General features: G+C 39.9%; 4 protein-coding genes across 4 annotated transcripts; 1 reads left to right on the top strand and 3 right to left on the bottom strand.

Moving 5' to 3' along the window:
- Positions 1 to 1,679: 1,679 nt before the first annotated feature.
- rab30 (RAB30, member RAS oncogene family) lies at positions 1,680 to 4,812 on the bottom strand. Its single transcript, XM_029516929.1, has 5 exons — positions 4,681 to 4,812; positions 3,426 to 3,524; positions 3,252 to 3,335; positions 2,973 to 3,156; positions 1,680 to 2,501 (listed from the first exon to the last, which is right to left on the bottom strand). The coding sequence occupies exons 2-5, from the start codon at positions 3,516 to 3,518 to the stop codon at positions 2,251 to 2,253; spliced, it is 612 nt and encodes a 203-aa protein (XP_029372789.1). The 5' UTR covers positions 3,519 to 3,524; positions 4,681 to 4,812; the 3' UTR covers positions 1,680 to 2,250.
- Positions 4,813 to 5,959: 1,147 nt separating this feature from the next.
- ndufc2 (NADH:ubiquinone oxidoreductase subunit C2) lies at positions 5,960 to 7,640 on the top strand. Its single transcript, XM_029517974.1, has 3 exons — positions 5,960 to 6,197; positions 6,700 to 6,843; positions 7,331 to 7,640. Exons 1-3 carry the CDS (start codon positions 6,062 to 6,064, stop codon positions 7,378 to 7,380), a joined length of 330 nt encoding a protein of 109 aa, XP_029373834.1. The 5' UTR covers positions 5,960 to 6,061; the 3' UTR covers positions 7,381 to 7,640.
- A 195-nt stretch (positions 7,641 to 7,835) lies between these two features.
- thrsp (thyroid hormone responsive) lies at positions 7,836 to 8,255 on the bottom strand. Its single transcript, XM_029518346.1, has one exon. The coding sequence runs from the start codon at positions 8,253 to 8,255 to the stop codon at positions 7,836 to 7,838; it is 420 nt and encodes a 139-aa protein (XP_029374206.1).
- A 2,863-nt stretch (positions 8,256 to 11,118) lies between these two features.
- On the bottom strand, positions 11,119 to 13,215 carry guca1c (guanylate cyclase activator 1C). The gene is made up of 4 exons (XM_029518031.1): positions 12,889 to 13,215; positions 12,182 to 12,331; positions 11,579 to 11,666; positions 11,119 to 11,255 (listed from the first exon to the last, which is right to left on the bottom strand). Exons 1-4 carry the CDS (start codon positions 13,081 to 13,083, stop codon positions 11,119 to 11,121), a joined length of 570 nt encoding a protein of 189 aa, XP_029373891.1. The 5' UTR covers positions 13,084 to 13,215.
- Positions 13,216 to 17,717: the final 4,502 nt, after the last annotated feature.

Raw genomic sequence — 17,717 nt, forward strand, 5'->3', positions numbered from 1 at the left:
AGAAGTAATAGCAATGGAAACATCAGTAATAATAATATTTGCTGTTGTTATTGTGACATTTACTGTTATTATGACAACAAAGACTCATACTGGAAGTAATTATGCTTATAAAACCATCTCCAAATCAATTGTATACTAACATGCTTTTGCTTAGCTGCAGTTTTGAGGGGCCGTGCAGCACTTTTAGGGGATTATGGAGCCTCAGCGACAAGACACCCTGCTGGAGGGAATAATCAGCAAAAAGCACAACGATGCAGCTCAATGTGTGTGTCTGTTAGGTCCATGTCCACACAGACACACACAGGCTAAGTATCAGTCATTTCCAGTAATCTCTGCAGTACTGGTATCTGTTATCTCACTTTTGAAATAGCATCTCTAAAATATCAAACTGTTGCTTGCAAGTGGATGTGAATTTTCAAACCCTCAAGCGATGACCGATGTTTTAGGGTTTCATTCAGCTGGAATCGTACATATACAAAATATCTTTCTTCAACTTTTATCTTGTTTTGCAATGATCAGAACCCTTGCAGACTTAATGTGAGTTAAAATGAAATTTCTTCCTAATAATGCCACAATTATTTGTGTAGCTTACTTTGTACATCAAAATAATAATTCAAAGTTTATTAAAATAATGAGAAACTTCATTTTTGAATGGGCAATATGTAGGCATATTCATAATAATGCACTTTTTCTGGCATTGTCTGATTGATTCTGATGGTCTGGCTCAGCATGTGTCATTAAATATAAACATAACAAATACAAAATATTTAGTGTAATTATTTAATGTTAATGTACAGAGTAATTTTTAAGGTTTATTTTGTACACATAAAGGAAGAAAAGCACAACATCCCAATAGTGTTTTCCTTTGTATTCCCCATAGTGGGTTGACAAGAGGGATGACTGGTAAGTAACTGCTGTTAAGTCTAAGGTAAAAGGCAAAACAACGCTTGCCAGTTGTACAAAGGGATTACTGAAAATAAAAAATATAAAAGCAAAGTGCCAAGATGTACTACAAGTCTGTACAACAAAAGACAAAATGTTACAATAAAAATAAGTGTGCAGTATATGGCATTGTGCAATACAGTACATTACAGTTATGGAAAATATATGAAAGATAAAGTTAGACTCTACAAATTATGGCAAAACATGCTGGACAGTAAGATTTCACAATAAAACCATAAGAAGTACACCAAGTCATATACAAAACTACATGAACAAACTGCTTCAAACGAATAAGAAGTCATACAATTTCATGGCTAGACAGCACCAACAAAGGCAGAAATATTCATGTTGTTGGGTAAAAGTAACAGCTGATGGTCACAAAGAATAAAATGTCAAGTAATTAAATTGGTCATAATCTCTACTGATGACTGACAGGCCCTTCGTTTGCTTCATACTAGACCAACTAAGCACTGCAAGTATACAAAAAAATAATAACAATTAAAAAATGGCATCACAGAAATCCAATGTAGTATTTATATGCATGATTCATCTTATGTTATCTGACATGAATTTTTTTTAGCAGCAAGTAAAAATCCTCTACTGGGAACGAATATTTCACAGTTTATAATGACAGGTGCAAATAACTACTCAAAAATGAGATAATGAAAGTTAATAATGTTCAACACAATTCTCAGAGCAGAAGTAACTGTAGTGGGAAAGACATGATTGTGCAACTGTTTTTAGGGAAACTTTAGGGGAAGTGTTTTTTTTTTTCTTTTTTCTTTTTGCAAATCAGACTGTGATCTCAAACTCGTACTTTGTGTAAACATGTTGTTACCATGGACTGATAACCTTCAATGATGATGAAGATTTTTGTCAGCTTTGTTGAATCTGTAGTAAAATACCTGGTAGAGCTTTCCACTCACATTATACTGCTGGTGAATACACTGATGTTTAATGAAAATGGTGCCTATAACCCAAACAAGAAAAATTCTGCCATTTCACCATGAAGAGGATGAAATGGAGCCCTACTCAGATTCCTGGATGCATCAGGCAGACATATACTTTACATGCCCTGTTGCATTGAGGATTATGTTCTCCATAATGGCAGCATTTTAAAATGCTTGTTCCTGGAAGGCCAAACTAAAGTTGACTATCTCCCTTGTACAGCTCAAAAAGGCATGGGACTAGAAATGACAGAACTAAGCGGCATCATGCCATCTCAGAGGGACGGAGGCATTGGGGCTCGGCCATCTGCCCTCTCCAGTCAATGGCTACTGAATTACCGTGGCCAGAAAATCAAGCTCTCTAATTTAGGCTGCAGCAGCTCAAGTAACTGATGGTTTTACCCTCACCGGGCATTGGGGCAGTGTCATTGTTATCCAGCTTGTTCTGCTTTGCCTCTCGAATGAGTTCGCAGGCCAGGTCAAGGAAAAGTTTCTCGACGTTGTCAGACTCTTTGGCTGAGGTCTCCAGATACAGCATGCTCTGGGCTTCAGCAAAGTCTTCAGCCCTCTGTCTGAGAACCTCTCTCTTCTCCGCCAGGTCTATTTTATTACCTGTAAGACATACACATTGGTCTTGGCAACACATCCAGCAAGTATGAATGTGGCTCCTTGAATCAAAATGCAAACTGTCTTTCTGAACAGTGGTGGGTATGTGTAGATGCGGCAGATGGATGTGGAGTGGGTGTGAGTGTGTGAAGGTATGAGTGGGATGGATGTAAGCAAAAGACATGTGTGAGTTATTTATTCCAGTCAAAAATGATTCGTTTGGTGAAAAGGGACAAGACAATCACACGAAAAAATGCATGTTAACAAAGAAAACTGGATATTTTTCAAATCTATCTAGAGAACGCAGCTGGTGTCAGCACAGTAATTCATGCTCACACTGAAGTGGGCTCAGAAAACCAGGTCAAGTCCAATAATATATAGTGCAGGCTATTATTCAATTCTCTCATGATGAACAATGAGTGCGTTAATAAAAGAGAAGCCCATTTGTCACCAAAGGAAAGAGTAAAAGTTTCTTACCGACTAATATAGTCACCACTTGGTTGTTGGCATACTGCTCAATCTCCCTCAGCCACTCTGGAAGGCACCTGAAGGAGTCCTCACAGGTTATGTCATATGTAAGAATGAGGGCGTTGGCACTACGGTAATAACTCTGAGTTATGGAGCGAAATCTCTCCTGTCCAGCTGTGTCCCATATCTGCAGCTGGAGAACAGATTTAAAAAGAGAAGCTGCGTGTCCAAACTATTATAGAAGAAACGTTTATATATAAAGAAAAAGAATTTTAGATCTTTGTATACCTTGACCTTCTCCCCTTTGATCTCCACAGTTTTAATCATGAAATCTACTCCGATAGTAGCCCCTTGTCCAGGTGGGAAAAGGCCCTGAAATTACAACGGTTAAAATATAATAGTGAACTGTAATAGAATACAGCTGTAATAACTCTAAGCTCATAAGCACAGCCATATACAAACCTGAGTAAAGCGCCGGACGAGACATGTCTTCCCAACTCCGGCATTTCCTATCAGAACTATTTTGAACAGGTAGTCATAATCTTCCATGCTCATGCTAAACTGTGAAAATGAAGACAAAAGAAAAAGACAGAAAAGCAGATAAGTCAGTGCTCTAAAATCAAACCACGACATTTAACTGGACCCAGGCAGGACAGTGGTGAAACTGTTGAGAAACTGGTGCATGGGCCAGCAGCGTGAGGGGACCAAAGCAGCTGGCATTTGACCTGGAAAATGTCAACTCAAGAGTTATTTAAGTCGAATAAAATCAGTCAACAGTAGATATGTGAATTTAGCCATATTGAACTGCTCATTCAGAGCAACAGTCTTTTTTATATTTATGTCTGATCCTGATGATACAAGTGATAAGATACACAACCTATCAAAGTGGATTTGGTCTGAGATGCCCATCGGGAACTGGGCATTGTTTGAACTTTGAGATCACCAGCAGTAACCCAAAGGAAATGTCTCTGTTTCACTTCTTCCACTGATGATTGCACAACCTGAGCCTCCTCATGTTTTTGCTTAGCTGCAGTTTTGAGGGGCCGTGCAGCACTTTTAGGGGATTATGGAGCCTCAGCGACAAGACACCCTGCTGGAGGGAATAATCAGCAAAAAGCACAACGATCTGTCTGTCTGTTAAATCCATGTCTGCACAGACACACACAGACACACACATGCATGTAAACAGGCAGAGTATCAAACATTTCCAGTAATCTCCGCAGTACCGTTATATCTGAGGCCAAAGGAGGAAAAAACAAGAATCTCACTTAAAAAAAAAAAAAACAGTCATGAGAAAGCAAACTGTTGCTTGCAAGACGATGTGAATCTTTCAAATCCCATACGCGATGAACAATATTTCAGGGTTAAATTCAGCTGGAATCGGATGCATTTGTATATATATACACACACAAAATGTCCCTGTGTCGCATTTCCTTGCTCGATCTTTTATGTTGTCTTGTACCGAAAAGCAACATCGCAATCCTTCGCAGACTTAACGCGAGCTAAAACGGCATTTCTTCCTAATAAAGCCTGGCGATCTGGTGGGTTGGTAGCCTGTAGGGGCGAAGCTAGCAACAGTAGCATCTAGCAGCTACCGTGTGACTCTAGCCATTTTGCCACAATCTGCAGATGCAGGGAGGGGAAATAATAACAATAATCACAAAAACCCCATGCGGCCCTGCGAAACGGGACGAGCCTGGAAACAGTTTGCACTTACCAAAAACACGGGGATGTCCCCGGACTTTGAGACTACTTGGTATGCATAGGTCAGCTCATCAAACTGGGAAAGCCAGAGCAGGGAAGGGCATAATTCCTCTGGCTGTGTATCCTCAGCAGCCTGTGAGAGGGGAAGGAGGAGGAGGGGGCCGCTCCAATGATGTCATCTGCTCACATGCGACGCACTACATCTGCCCGAGTTTCACACTCAGGATACTTCATTAATCCTCAGGAAAACTGTGCTCGATAAAGACGGCCCGGAATACAAGTACAACTGGAAATAGAAATATTACAAGGAATCAGAGCGTCGTTAGGATTATCATTATTATTGTTGTTGTTGTTGTTGTTGTTGTTGTTATCGTCATCGTTTTAGATTATATAGATAATAATAATAATAATAATAATAATAATAACAAGAAGTTAGTAAGTGATCAACACGTTGCTTTGTGAGAAGGATTAATTTTGCAGCGAGATGACGATCTAATATAACTTGAATAGGAAGTGTAAGGTTATAGCATTATAGGCGTTTCGTTGAATTAATCTTTTATAAATCTGCAACACTCCAACTATCTGCTGAAGCTGAAGCTGGGCATGAAGCGCACCACTTACTGATATCAGAGAAGAAGCCATCTATTTTCAAAATCAAATTTAAAACCATAACGAACACGTCGCTCCACATGAGCCGTGCGCTGCCCAGCACATCTTAGAAATGTTGATGGCAGGATTGATCTCTCGATGTTGATATTTTATTATTGTTTATAACTATAACGTTTGAAATATATTTTTGTGTCGTTGGTGCAGGTGAATAGTCACTTTGGCCTGCTTACATGAATGGTATGAAATGTGCTATACGAACAGGGTGAACTATCATTATTATTGTTGTAGTTGTTTTTTTGTTTTTTTTTTTTTACTGTAGGGTTTTGCTGGTGTTTTGAAGGCTTTGTAACATTATTAAGAAGGGAAAATGGAAGGAGCCCTCAAAGTGAAGCTTGTAACCTTTATGAATTACTGCTGATAGTCCTGGTCCGGTGGAAATACTTTCTTTTGCCACTTATTTACAGAGAGTTACTTATTATCACGGATGATAGTATTAAGTGTGTGCTTTCTTTTTTTTTTAAGACAAAAACAAAACAGCGTTTAAAAAAAAAAGAAAAGAGAAATGCCCTTTGTCGATACAAATGCAATGCTTTGTCCTCGGTTGCTAGGAAACAGGGTAGCCGGAACGGGGGAAAAAGTTTGTTTTCCCTTGTTTTACCCGGACAGTTCGTCGCGGTTGCACGCCATGCCCTTGACTTCCTACCGGAGGTGATTGCTGAAAGAGTCGGAGCAGGTAGCCGGGAGGTCACAAGCATAACCCCGACTGAAGGGAAATTTCGGTCGCCATGGGCCTGTCAGACGAAGGAAAGGCTCTCCCTCCTCCGGGGGTCGTGAACAGGAACTCGACGTGGCTGGCCGGGGTGGGCTGGTGCACCGCGATGCTGCACAACGCCATCAACCACAGGCCGCCGCTAAAAGCAGGTTAGCATGTTTGCTAGCTGGCGTATGGACAGCAACTCTTTTAAAAATGTCCACTAAACGTATATATATATATATATATATTTTTTTTTTTTTTTTTTAATAAAACGTCCCGGCACGGCCCATTTGGTAACAGTCAACACGTTGTGTCTCGGCAGAGCAGCAGCTTGTTCCCATAGCTGAATGTGTTGATTTAAAAAAAAAAAAGAAATTAGCTTTTAACACACTCAGTAACACTGTACAATTTCCAGAATCTGCCTGATACCGCTTTAGTTATAAACTGGACCAATTTAATGTGACTTTTAGCTTACTTAAGCTTTGTTTATGTGGTCATTTTATAACATGATAGCCCGAAATAAACCTTTTTCCTGCTTAATGTGCAAACTTTACGGTGCATGTCTGATCTGGGGCGAGCTTTTTTTTTTTTTTTGTACTTTGCAAACTTCATAGTACAACATTTTATATGACGTGTTTAAAATAACATATCACCTGTCCTACTTTGTAGGTGTTCACCGACAAGTCCTGCTGGCAACTATTGGCTGGTTCATCGGCTACCACCTTACAAAATATGAAAATTACACTTATGCCAGACTTGACCGGGATATGAATGAGTATATTAGACTCCACCCAGAGGAGTTTGCGCCAAAGGGTAAGTAAACTTTCATTTTTTTTCCACACTGACAGAAGGCACAAAAAATTATCGAGTTTTGCACAACCGTGATTCAGCAAGTTATATTGTAAATAAATGATTTATATGGTGGTTTTCTATTCAGTACACAGGAATGGTTACTCATGTATGGCACCACAATAATTTTATTCTCTGCATATCATAAAAAACCATGAAAATCATTAGCTTGTTATGACTCTTTATAATCACATTTAAATATATTTTTTTATGTCAAAAAATTGCATAAATGAATTCCTCTTTCTGTGTCTGATATTATTAGATTGCCAAATAGGCAGTTACTGCATTTTCATATATCTCAATATCAGGATAAAAAACCAACACCAAATAGTTTTTGCCATACCTTCTATACCGTCTCAAGTGCTTTAGGACATTGGTTAACCTAAAGAGAGAAACTTGAATTTCAAGATTTGTGATCAGATTTTTTTCTCTCGTTTCCTTATGTCACCAGAAAAAAAGACCTTTGCAGAGATTGTGGAGCCTTTCCATCCTGTGCGCTAAGTATCGGCAGCTGGTGAGATGGGAGGTGCAGAGTTTGAGAGGAAACATTTCCGGTCTACCATCAGTCTCCTTTGGTCTTTTTGTGAAATCTTTCTGTCATTTATTGTGTGAAATGTAACTATGTAAATAAAAAAAGTTAGAAATTTAAAACTTTCTCACTGAAATGTTCTTGATTTGAAAAATCATTAAGTACAACGCACTGGAAGGTTCGTGTGTCTGGATATAAATCCCACCTAGAAAACGCCTCTTTCAACTGTATTTTTGCCAACTCTTCAAACCAAGTGGTTCCAATAAACAAATAGAAACATAAATCACTAGCTTTGACGGTACGCTTTTATTCATATTAAAATGTTAGAAGTCCGAATGTAAAGAGTTCAGATATTTGAGATGTTGCATATATCACAGTTTTACAAACATCTGGTGTTTTTTGCTGTTCACGCAACTTTAATAGTTTTCTAATTTGCCACGCCAATGATGTCCTTATACTTTTCAGTAAGGCACTGAGTCTTCTTGGTGAGGTCGCTCATCACAGAAAATAGTCCTCTCAGGTGGAAGTGGAAGAGAGTTTCAGGATCTGTGTTCAGGAGAGGCTCCAGGGTCTTGTTGAGGGCTGTGGTTTTCTTGGTCTTGTGGTCATCCAGGGAAACCGAGCTGTTCTCCACTGTGTTTCGTATGGCTTTGAGTATCAGGTAGTTTCCGTACAGGTCGTCGCATGACTCCTCTGCTGCCCCATTGTCCCACACCTCGTCTGAGGGCACATCTCGCAGCAAGCTGGGCAGGAGAATGGTCTGCTCCATGTCACTGACGGCTGAGCTGTATCGTCTCAGAGCCAAGAGAAGGCTGTTCTTCTTGAACTTGACCTCGGCAGACTGCATGCTTTCAGTTGGATCTGGTCTGTTCCTGTGCTATGGTGTCCGACACTAGGAAGCGGTGTGCAGTGCAAAGGCATCAGAGCAGACAGTGGTGAATTTATATGATGAGCGCAGGTGGGTTGCTCACTACAGTTATGCAATTGCATCATCCGATACATTTAGAAACACTTGGAGTGTTATGTGAAGTCAAACTCTTATCTCTGTTTTATTTACACAACCTTCAGTTTTGCCGAGTTCATAATAGCGTCTGGCCAGGGTGCGCCAAAGTCAACCAATGTCAAACATTAACCATCCAGACGAGTATGTTTCAATGGTTCGCATGATTTGACGTTGATTGAATTTATAGATGAGCTGAGAGATTTAAAATTTTGACTCAAGATAAAGAAACAGTGTTTAGCCAAGGCCCTTTGTGAATTGTGGGCTATTTTAACTTCCTGATGTATAAGCGAAGAGAACTTTGATGGGCAATCTCGAGAAAATTAAGCTTTGGTCCTGATATAAAAATGAGGGAAGCACTATCGAAATATGCCTGGGTGCAAACATTTGCTTCTAGGCCTGATTCCTCTTTGAACCAATGAACAGCTGGTGCTAAGGTTCTTTCAAATGTGTGACGAGATCTGGCATTGTTTTCACAAATGAAAAAAAAAAAAGAAAAAAAAAAAAAAGAAGCTCTCCAGACAGTCTGTGCCTTGGCAGACTACATCAGAAGAGAAATCAAGCACTGTCATGAAGAAAAGGACCCAGTCTTTGTCCCTTTAAAAGGTGACGATTATTACAACAATAGGTTCTTTAAATCACATTCTCATGCACTGATATACGGTATGTTTGCAGTTTTAAACTAAATGGGCCCGTGCTGCTGAAGTGAATTTGTCAGGGTTTGTAGACCTAATTACTTATACAGCTTGTATCCTGTTGATTATGGCCCACTTAACAAAATACACAGTGCCCTAGCATGCTATTCTTCTCTTTTCATCATAAATTGATGATGTCATAAAACTGAGCAAAGAAGCCATAAAAAAGCAAGGACTGGAAATATGAGGAGATGTATGGTAGAACTTCATCCATCCATTCCCACAAGATGGTGACATTGAGCCCTTTGAGGAGTCAGGCTTTGAAACAGATAAGATAAGATGAGACTTTATTTATCTCACTTGGGGAAATTTGCTCATCAGCACAGCTCTGTACAGACAGAATACAAACAAATAACATGAAATGTAATTAAAAATCAAAGAAAGAAGACTATATAAAACATAAAAAGAAAAAGAGCAGAGATACTATATACAGAAAAATATGCAGTATGCATATAGTTCATCATAAGTTACTGATCGGCCCGCATTTAATAACTTTTTGAAATGCAGTAAATGATATTAGAGGTTTGGATAAATCAGGTACTATAACTTGCTGGAACTTTTCCACCCCGTCACAGATGGTCTAGAATACCAGTCCTCCTACACCTCATTCAGCTACTTGAACATGGCAGCCTAAATCAAATTCAAGTAACTTATAGTTATACTTCTTACCTCTTCTACCTCATCCACTCAAACTCAGTAATACAGATTAATGCTCCCTTGCAGCTTCTGTATTCCTATAATGACATCTGGCTTTGTCATCCATGCAAACAAAACAATCACAGTCCAGAGTGCTTGTTTGAGGTTCCCAAGTGGTGGGGCAAGCTTCTAAATACAGAGCTCAGGCTGCGGGGGCCCTCTCTGTCTCTGAGTAAGGATGTAAGGAATCTATCTAGGGAATGTTTTGAAGACTTATGTCTTCTGAGAGCGCCTCGTCTCCTAATACCTCTAACACCCTGACGTCCATTACTAGCGCTTACTATGCATCTTCCCTGTGCACTTGAGCTGCTTGCACTTATTGAATTGATGTGGTACTTTGTACGCCAAGGTCTCTTATTGCAATGATGTTTTAGTGCTCTTCCAGAGTGGTAAGTCACTTTGGATAAAATTTGTAAATGTATCCATAGCAGTGTAGTAAATTTTGTTTAGCATAGGAAAAGATAGCCCACACTTTCGATGAAAAATAGCTCAGTGTGTGCAATGTGGATATATTGTGTAGCAAAGCCACTACTCATCCATGGCCCTGTAGAATATGAAAGACTCATACAGTGAGTTGGGCCAGCTTCTTTGAACTAAATCATTGTATTATTTTTTAAGGCAACAATTTAACCTTAACTGCAGAAAAAATGGGGAAACATTTAGTTGCAGATACTATTACATACAACCATTCTTACTTACATTCATCCTACAGCCACTTTTTTTTTCTCAAAAGAACCAGCAGTGTACTTCTTACAAGAAGTGATCATAGTGCTTCCCAAAATAAGTTTTAATCAAAAAGCAACTGGACATTTGGCAGTTTGTCTTTTACGGGACTGATTGAGATATTAATTCAATGGGTCTTCAATTAAAAAACTTTTCAGATATGAATAAAAAATGTCCAAGACATTTTGTACCGAAGCAGCCCACTCAATTTTACAGCACTTCCTCCTAAATCAAATTGGTTTATCCATCTTACTTTGCGCCATCTACTTGGAGCGTGATGAGGACAGGCCTGCCCTCACTGAAACTCTCCAAGAACATTATCTGACAGTGTTTTAAATCTTAACAGAACTGAGGGGTCATCATTCAAGAAATGTGAGAACACAAGCAGAAGGAAGGCGACAGATTTTTCCTTTACCTCCTGGGTAACTCACAGATAGACCCTATCTGTGTGCTACTGTTGATTCATCCCATTCTGTGCAGTCTGAGATGGGAGTTGGCCTTTCATCAAGCGCTTACACTCTTGTTTCAACGCTGCTTCCTTCTCAAAGTCCACCAAAAAAAAAAAAAAAACACAGTCCAGCCAGCTGACTACCAGTTCAGTTCACAGCGTTCTTCTGTTGACCTTTGATAATGATTTCCAGGACGTTGGTAAGATCCATCATCTTGGTGAGCATGTCCATGATGTCAGGATGCTCCCTCGCTCCGCTGATGAACTCCTCCAGAGTCAGCTCACCTGAACACACAATACACAAGCAAAAGTGAACAACATTTTTAAGCATAACACTTCACTATTTCTTTTTTTTTTTTTTGGAAAGAGACAGCTTATATGTGAATGTTTAACATATAAAAATACAAAACGATAAAAATGTATCTCTGCATGCGTTCCCATTTAGGTAATATCTTTCTCAAAAAAAAACAAAAAAAACAACAAGAAACCCATATATATTAATGATTGCCATGTTGTATGAATTTGCTACCAAAAACACATTCTGGGGATTTTAGTAATCAACTATGAGAAACCATAATATTGTGGATTGATAATCCAATATTTGTTACCCTCTCCATTGACGTCAATTTTCTCATAGATGAGAGTCACGATCTCCTCTGGTGGGACATCATTATTCCTGGTGATATCTTGAATTGCCTAATAGTAGAGTTTACACACATAATTGTTAGTTTCACATAAATACTTCTAATGCTTCTATTCGGCTGCTTCATAGTGAAACTAATCATGAGACCGAACATGTTGAAAAACTGATTCAACTACAACAGCTTCTGATACTCCAGGAACTATTACTGACGGTGTAGCCATGGGATCTGTACTGCAGACTGAAGTGTAAACTGTACACAGACTTGACAGGAAATTCATCATTATTTCATTTCACTGCTCAAAACTTGTTGATATAATTCTGACAAGGTGAAACATTGTTATGTTATCTGTTGGGTTGATGACTGTATCATTTTTAACAGTGACTTAGGTCATATACAAGGCCATATTTAGATGTGGGGTGAGATAAGAAGCCCCCTGGATTATGTGTCATGTCTAGGTCACTGCCTGCTAAACCAATTTCTGCTCTTTAGCTGTAGAGCAGCAAGGCTTTACGATTCAGCGAACTGTAAGCTACCATCTTCCTTACATATGTGAAACTCACAAACTACCTTAAATATAGTCTCCAGTTCTTCTTTGTCAATTTTCCCATTGCCATCTTGATCAAAAAGCTTGAAGTACCACTTGAGCTTCTGGTTTATTTCTCCTTTCAGCAATAAACTTATTGCTGCAATATATTCAACAAAGTCTATGTAGCCATCCTGCAAAAAAAAAAAAAAAAAAAAAAAAAAACACATCAGAGAAACAGTTAGAGAAAACCACAAAACTGTATATTCTCACATTTACAAAGAAGCATAAATTCCAGATTATTTGGACGAAGAACTTTTACAATTTAACATATGATCAAGTTTTGTGGGGTGGTGCAATTCTGGAGGAAACTGTTGCAAATAGTTGCAGGTATTGTAAAACATGTTCCTCTAATGCAAATGCACATGTATCACACATGTGATGCATCACTCAGCGTGCTAGGAAGTCCAGGGCTCATTAGAATAGAGTTCATCCTGAGTGTATCCTTCTTAAAATGGCAGAAATCTCTGTAACCTCTAACCAGCTCTCTTAGAAAGTTTCCCTTTTCATATGAAAGCCATTTGACATAATGCACCAAACCTCCCAAGCAATTCAAGCACGGATCTGTTTTTAATAAAAAGGTGCATGCAACAGGAATTCACAAAATAACAAAATAATTCTCCAGTTGTCTAAATTGACTTTTCATTTTCCTGGGCAAAGAAAAATAAACGCATTTGAGGTATTCCCTTACCCCATCCATGTCAAAGGTGAAAAAGACCTGGTCCACATAACTGCTGGCCTCCTCCGTCATACCATTCATCTCCAGCATTGTCTTGAGCTCAAAGAGCGTGATGAGCCCCGAAGGAGACTCCTTCATGAATTTGGTGTACCAGTGGTGCATGTCTTCCTCCAGTATATCATCCAGGTTTGAGCAGTGGGAACCCATTATTCCCCCAGAGGTTTGACTCCTGTCCAGTAATCTGCAGAGAGCTAGTGTTGAGGCTGATGAGAGCGAGGTGGACAGGGTTCACACGGTGCGCTGGCAGCGACTGAGGTCCAGCTGAAGCCCCATACAATAACTGCCTTAATCTTTAAGTCCTGGGATGTCCAAAAGGAGACATAAACCCTTTAATGGGATAACAGAAAGGAGGTCTTCCTAGAAATCAGTACATTGCATGCTCTATGGCTGTAAGCTGCAACAGAGGAAGTTCCCTCAGGCGTGAGTTATTTGGTCTTAGAGAAATAGAATTTAATCACTGGTCTTTGCCCAGATCGTCCACGTTTGGTATGGAACTGGGGGACACACTTGCATCTCTAATTTATCTGTTAACATTTCTATTCCAGTGTTTATTTGCTTTTTTAAAATATAGATTTCTTTTTTTACAGCTTTTACAATACTACCCTCATCAAATAATTGAACTTCATTTTCACAACTAGTATTTATTTTGTATTTCCACTTCCATCAATGAATTTATTGCGGTTTGCATTTGCAATCCTCCAAACTGTTCCCACAACGCTGTGTACCCACACCTCTGGGATTCCTCAGGATTTACAGTAAGCTGGGGAATTCCTTTCATAACTGATTTATCTTCTTTACGAACATTTACAGACTAATGGATGCTTCTAAGTCAGAAAACAGACACTAAGCATATTATGAAATATTACATAAAAGTTATTTTTATCTATGAGTATAAGTATGGTCACAAATATCACATAATAAAAAAAGTTTCTAGTTTGACCGTTTTCAAAATTTGTGCAATAAGTATTATTATTAATTATTATTTCATTATTCAAGGCTTGTGTTTATCTGCTCTTTTATTTGTATGGTTTTCAAACAGAAGAACTGATATGGATGTATTCCAGTACTTTCAGTCAGTCAGAACTCTTCAAGTCTGGGTTTTTTTTAGCTTTATCAATGCGAAGTTGTGCATTGACTTGTTTTGGATGAATTAATAGGAACAGGTACATGTTTTTGTTTTTGTCAGCAAAAACGTCCTGACGGTCACGCCGCCCTGGAACCTGCCTGAAGCTGGCCCCCCACCGCACACAAAATTTCGGGGAAATAGTCTACTTCATTTGTGCTGGTTTGTGCTGTACAACCTTCTCGTCTGTGCTGCTACGGTTTTTCAGTTACTTCAGATAATTTTTTAGCTCTTCCACAGGTCACCCAGCCCCCCATCTACTCCGAATGGACCCAAAATGGTACAGTTCTTTTGTGCTGGCTTGTGCCGTCAAAACTGCCATTTAAACTTTAAGTTTTAATATCAGGAGATGACGTCAGGCGATTACCTGCCTCGACAGTCCTGTCACAGCCAGTAGATATCTTCTTATATCAGGGCATAAGAGCTGCCCCAGTGGTGCAAAATGCTGCCAGAGAAACATGATGTTAGTGCTATCACACTGTTCCAAAAGAAGTAAGTAAGTGAAGAAAGAATAAGAAGTATGTGATTTTTCTCTGGCCATTCTTGGTGCTCTGGTGAAGGCTTTTACCCCTCTTCCTGATCTGAATACCAACATCAATGAATGCTTTAAGGTCTTGCTTGGAAATCAACCTGCAAAACTGCCCCCATGTTTTGTAAAGGTAGCTGTTGCACACCGCACCAAGATGATCTGCCAGTGGGACTGCCTGAAAAATAAAACACACCGTGTTAAAGATTTCTTTTTCAGGTCAATAGCACAGCTTTTTAAGTTACAATCTGTGGAACATGCAAAACAACTTGTACGTGCCATCGCTATTATTAAGTGAATCAGAGGGTAGCAACAGTTCTGGAGCCCCTCACCGTCAGAGAGGTGCAAAAAATACCTAAAAGCTCAAATTGCAGAAGAATTTGTCAGCATTCGGGATGAAGAGGTTGAGGGACCAGAACCAGCGGATACATATAATCAGCAGATCCAGACAGTGGGTGACATGCCATGGCTGATGGGGATAGAGATAACATCCACGTCCTCCCTGAGATTATTCCCCACATCATAAGACTTGGAATTTACTTACCACTCTGGAATGGTTCCTCTCTTCCGAAGCACCAGAATCACTGCAAGTTCGACTGCTGCTGAAGCAGAGTTCAAAAACATAAAAAAATGGGCTTTTCAAGCATGAAAACCTACCCATGTGTGTCGACCAGTTTGTCGCTCGTCATCATGATGTAGCTGATGCAACGACTGCCATAGGCCCTGACCCTGTCTCCACTACTTCCCAGAGTGAAAAATACAACAGAAACATTGACGCTCACCCCGTTGAGGAGGCCGATGAAGCTCCAAACAGTCCTCCAACGGATGAGAATCCAGTTGAAAACTGGAGAGGCTTAGTAGTTCCACCAAAAAAGAGGAAGATGAGTTCTTACCTCTCCCCTTGTCCCGAACAGCTGCACGTAGATCCATCTGTGGGCCCGAAAAAAGTCATGGTGCAATTGTTAAAAAAACAAGAACCATCAACAGCCTGTTAAACTTGGCAACTCGAAAGTCTCTGTGCTCAACACTTGTGCATTTGAATCTGTTTTTCAGAGCTTATGTTGTTCTTTTTGTGACAGCTTTTTTGAAAACTCTTTTGAAAACGTTGTTAGCAGCAACGAATGTGACAACCAATTCCTCAAGCTGGTGAAAACAAGGAGGGCAGAACTTCAAACCTTTCCACCTGACCGCTGGTGCTCTCCAAATTTAAGCACAATGCCACATCTCTGCTGTGATTGAGAGAACCATGAGGAATCTTCCAAGAGTTGATTTGATTAAACAATGTCTCTCACAGTGCTGCAGTCTAAGCAAACGAGTAACAAGTGGAACTGTGGCATGGCTCATCTTCAGACTGCGGCTAAAGAAGGACTCAGCCTTCCTGAATCTCCCTGCCTCCGACCAATCCAAACTCCATCTCAGTGTCCCTCTGCATTCAAAAAGCAGGACAGCAGTCCAGGAAAGGCTCTGTGTTCAGCTGTACCCACAGCTGCAGTCTGGGAGAGGTTGTGTGGACTGACGCTGACCTTGGCCAGCAGTTGTGCAGAAGCTGCCTTGCCTGAATTTCCCCTCCAGTCTGGTGCTCCAAGAGAAGACCTTCACTTTGAGGGATGCTCCTGGGCTGCATGTGTCTGGGAGGTGTGCGATGTCCTGGGAAGTGGAGTGAGACCAGCGTCGGTTAACACAAAGATCTGCCCACATTCTGTGTTCTATACAAAGCAGTGCTTGTTTCGGTGCATTCGTTTCGATGATGTTCCTTTTGGCAAATAAAGTCATTGTTACTGTCAACTCCACACACTCCACATTAATTGAAATAATTACATGGGCTGAATGGATACTGAGAAAATAACTGAGTGAACATGGGAATAATACATTTAAAGAAATATTATGCTCATACTACAGGTCATTTACAGCGGTGAAAACGGCAACAAGGAAGCTTTTCTGTAGCCTAGCATTAAAAAAAATAAAGCTATAAAAGTGTAACATGTTTATCTAAAGGTTCGTCCTGCCACAGTGGCATTCCGGGAGCTTGAAGAATGACAAATGTGCAGAAACATACAAAGTTTCATGGAATTGGAAACAGCGTGGTGGCACGAGACGAACCTCTTAAGAAAAAAACACCAGCACGAGAGCATTTCGGGTGGTGACGTCATGAAACAGCAGCAGCACAAACCAAACGGGGGGGGGGGGGGGAGGCTCTGCACAAGTAAAACAAAACAAAAAAACAAAAAAACAAAACAGCTGCTCCTACAACGAAAACATCCGAGCTGTCAGACCACCCGACAGACGCTGTCTGATCCGTCTCCCATCCTCTGTGACAGGAGGGCTCAAACTTCTTTGGTCACTTCACCCTGTCGCCCCTACAAAAATCATGACAAACAGCATTTCATTTGATTGAAACTTTCTAGCATCAAATATATCAGCTACGCTTTTTTTTTAATATAATGAATCAAATTTAAAAATCTCAACACCAAGTTCAGAAAGAAAATAAGAGTGCAGTTGTGCCATCATAACTGATATCTTGAATCAAAAACAAAAAGTAGTCATAAAACCGCCACTCAAGTCATGCAAGCAAGAAGTCTGTCTTGTGTGTGTGTGTGTGTGTGTGTGTGATGGTGCTGGCTCTTTTGTGTGGTGTATCCATGTTGCTCACTTCTACCTGCCACCTTGTTGTCCCGCTGCAAATATCACTTCAGCAATAGCACTTCAGTCCCAGGTTACATTTTTCTCCTAAAGCTCAATCATTTTAGCCATAATTATTATACTTTGTTTGTTTGAGGGCGTCTTGTTTAGAGTGAATTATCTTGATTGCCAATCGAGAAAAGCGTTTACAGTAAGACAGGCATGAAATTGAAAATTTCCCCCACACTTTGAGAAGCACCGCTCTGTGATGAGTATGCGCTTTTACCTTCAGGAAGAAGGTACAGCAGCTCAACCAGTTTAACAGTTCTCTTGTGTCTGCCTCTCTCAGAGCACTGATTACTTTTACACTACTTACTGCTTATGCTTATATATACTATCTATATGACTGTTATGTGTGTTTATTGTGTGTGCCTTTGTTATATTGCTGACGTGTGGTTAAAGAGCTCTCTGTAACTAAGAAATCAAAAACGGTTCATATGGACTGACTTTGCA

The sequence above is a fragment of the Echeneis naucrates genome, chromosome 13 (assembly GCF_900963305.1).
Source record: "Echeneis naucrates chromosome 13, fEcheNa1.1, whole genome shotgun sequence".
NCBI classification, from domain to species: Eukaryota; Metazoa; Chordata; class Actinopteri; order Carangiformes; family Echeneidae; genus Echeneis; species Echeneis naucrates.